At 38.8% G+C, this 2,979-nt stretch overlaps 1 protein-coding gene across 1 annotated transcript; it reads right to left on the reverse strand.

Moving 5' to 3' along the window:
- Positions 1-952: 952 nt before the first annotated feature.
- Positions 953-2,757, reverse strand: LOC110872122 (serine/threonine-protein kinase-like protein At3g51990). The gene has a single exon (XM_022120902.2). It carries the CDS (start codon positions 2,529-2,531, stop codon positions 1,188-1,190), a length of 1,344 nt encoding a protein of 447 aa, XP_021976594.1. The 5' UTR covers positions 2,532-2,757; the 3' UTR covers positions 953-1,187.
- Between the last annotated feature and the right edge of the window lie 222 nt (positions 2,758-2,979).

A 2,979-nucleotide genomic window follows, 5' to 3' on the forward strand; every position in this document is an offset into this window, starting at 1 on the left:
TACTTTGCCTTGTGTGAGATTTTCCCAACAATTAAATACAAAATATTAAGAAAACACAAATTGATGTTATGATGTTTGTATTTACTTTGCCTAACATAACTACATTCCTAATAATTCTAAAGAAGACACGATGTTTACTATATTCAAATAGCATTCTAATTACATAGACAACGAAGTTTTGTTTAAAATAACAACCAATAAGAAGAAACAAATATGCAATAATATTGTAACTTCAATACAATATATTCAAATAGCATTCTAATTACATAGACAACGAAGTTTTGTTTAAAATAACAACCAATAAGAAGAAACAAATATGCAATCATATTGTTACTTCAATACAAATGAGCATTGACAATGATTTCTTACAAATGTTGTCATATAGCTTGTGGTCTTTATGTAATCTTACATATGTATGAAAATCTACTTAACTATTTCTTTAGAAAAAAAAAAAAACTTTCAAATCTTAACTTTTTTCACCTTGACACACCTAGAAGCTCCGATTGCCTTCTTCCAACAAGATTTATTTTTTAAAAAATATTCAAGATCCGCAATCGATATAAAACTGCTTTAACTTAGCACGACGGATATCTATGGTAAGACAGGCAAAGGATTGCATTCATTTGTCAAAATATTCAAGATCCGCAATTGATATAAACCCATTTTTAACTTAACACAATGGATATCTATGGTAAGATGGGCAAGGGATTCTATTCACTTCACACATATTCAAGATCTGAAATCGATATAAAACTGCTTTAACTTAGCACAACGGATATCTATGGTAAGACAGGCAAGGGATTTTATTCATTTGTCACATATTCAAGATCCACAATTGATATAAAAAAAATTAAAAAAAAAAACATTTAAACTTTAACACAGCAACAAATTTATAAGATAAGACAGGCAAGGGATTGTGATCATCTGTCTGTCATATATTCAAGATCAGCAATCAATATAAAACCAAATGATATTAATACTCAAAAAGACTATGAACAAGATGTTCTATATCTTTGAACAATGAACAAATACAAAAGAAAGATACTCTTCCTGGTCTTTTCTACACCCAACCCAAGATCAAGTATAGTATCTATTCTTATCAATTCAATGAGAAGATACACTCCAAAATACCAAACAATGTAACCTAAATTAACAAGATCAAGATCATGTTTTGCCTCGAAAACACTTCACACCTTGGTTTGAGCACAAGATTTTGATCGCGTGACAATGTAAAATCTACTAGAATCGATGCTCGAAGTTTCCCCAATTGATGGATCATCATCCAATTCTTTTTTGAATCGTGATCGCCTGTGAACCTTATTTTCATCATCATCATTATCCTTATTGTCGTCAACCCTTCGGGCCATAAGATCCATCAAATTGTTTCGTAACCCCAGATCGGAATACACCCTTCTAGGGTTACTCAGTTGCTTCCCACCAACACTACCATTCCCACCATGATTCGGCCTCGAAGAACCGACCTCAACCGGTCTACCAACGGTCTCAACCATCAAACAAGGATTACTCAACCCATTCCACGACCGAACCGGAACCAATCTCATCAAACCACTAAGCGATTCGACAATTTCTCCCATGGACGGCCTCCTCTCCCTACAAGACCTCACACATTTAGCCGCAATCACCGCCAACTGCTTCCTAACCATCGGATCCTTGGGAGGAGGGATCCGAGGATCAAACACACTCAACAACTTCCCCCTCCTAATCAAAGGGATCGCCCAATCCACAATCGAAGGCGGCGAATGACTAACATCAATCGCCTTCCTCCCACTTATAATCTCCAACAACAATATCCCAAAACTAAACACATCCGTTTTGGTACTCAAATTATCCGGGGTCACGTACCCCGGATCAAGATACCCCATTGTCCCGGCTGGGGGCGTTGACAAAAGGCGGTAGTCATCCACATGACACCGCAACGCCAACCCAAAATCCCCCAACCGGGCATTCAAATTCCTATCAAGAAGAATATTTGCAGACTTTATATCCCGGTGTATCACAGGTGGCACAGACGCATGAAGCGTCTCAATCGCCTTAGCCGTGTGCAAAGCTAACCGAATTCTCCGCCCCCAGTTAGGCGGTTCGGGATTCATATGCAACGTGTCATACAACGTCCCGTTACTCATGAATTCCACAACTAATAACCGATTCTGTTGCGGGTTGTTACTAAACCCAATCAGGTTCACAAGATGTGGGCTGTGGAGTTTAGACAAGATGTCAATTTCGTTGTCGACTTCATTGTCGGGATGACTGTGAGATGAGGGTTTTTTAACGGCGACTAAACGGCCGTTACGGAGATGGGCTTTGTAGACCAATCCGTGGCTGCCGCGGCCGAGGAGTTTCTGGTCTGAGAAATTGTTAGTAGCAAGTTGTAAATCTGTGTAGTCAAAGTGTTGGATTTTGTTTTTGAGGGGTTTTTGTATAATTTCATTTGGTTTTTGAATGGTGGTGGGTTTTTTTGATGGGGTGTGGACAGCGGTCGCAGATTCGGCTTTGCAAGATAAATAGCCCATCAAAAATGGTGATTTTGTTGGTGATTTTGTGGGTTTAGATGGACATAAAGGAAGATGGGGGATGAAGAAGAAGAAATGGTATGAGGAAGATGTTTAAGAGGGATGGGGTGGGTGAAATGTGATTTGTGAAGGGGTGGTGGTGGTGGTGGACCAAAAGAGTCAATGGGGAAGACATTGAAGATCACAGGGAGGAGTGGTGTGCCCCACCCTACACGATAATGGCAATTGGCAAGTAAGTAATGCATTAATTCCGTTTAATCTGGTTAAATTGGGTGGATCTTGGAACAAATCTAGGATAAAAGCGTAGTTGTGTGTATAAAGAATTTTTTAGTTTTAAAATGTTTGGCAGTGTTTGAAATTTGTAGGATTTTTTTTTTTACGGTCCACAAATCAACCCCGATCACTCTCGGGGTACCTACTGGACTGAGTACTCCGAGAGTAACTCGAG

This window comes from Helianthus annuus, chromosome 1 (assembly GCF_002127325.2).
Source record: "Helianthus annuus cultivar XRQ/B chromosome 1, HanXRQr2.0-SUNRISE, whole genome shotgun sequence".
NCBI classification, from domain to species: Eukaryota; Viridiplantae; Streptophyta; class Magnoliopsida; order Asterales; family Asteraceae; genus Helianthus; species Helianthus annuus.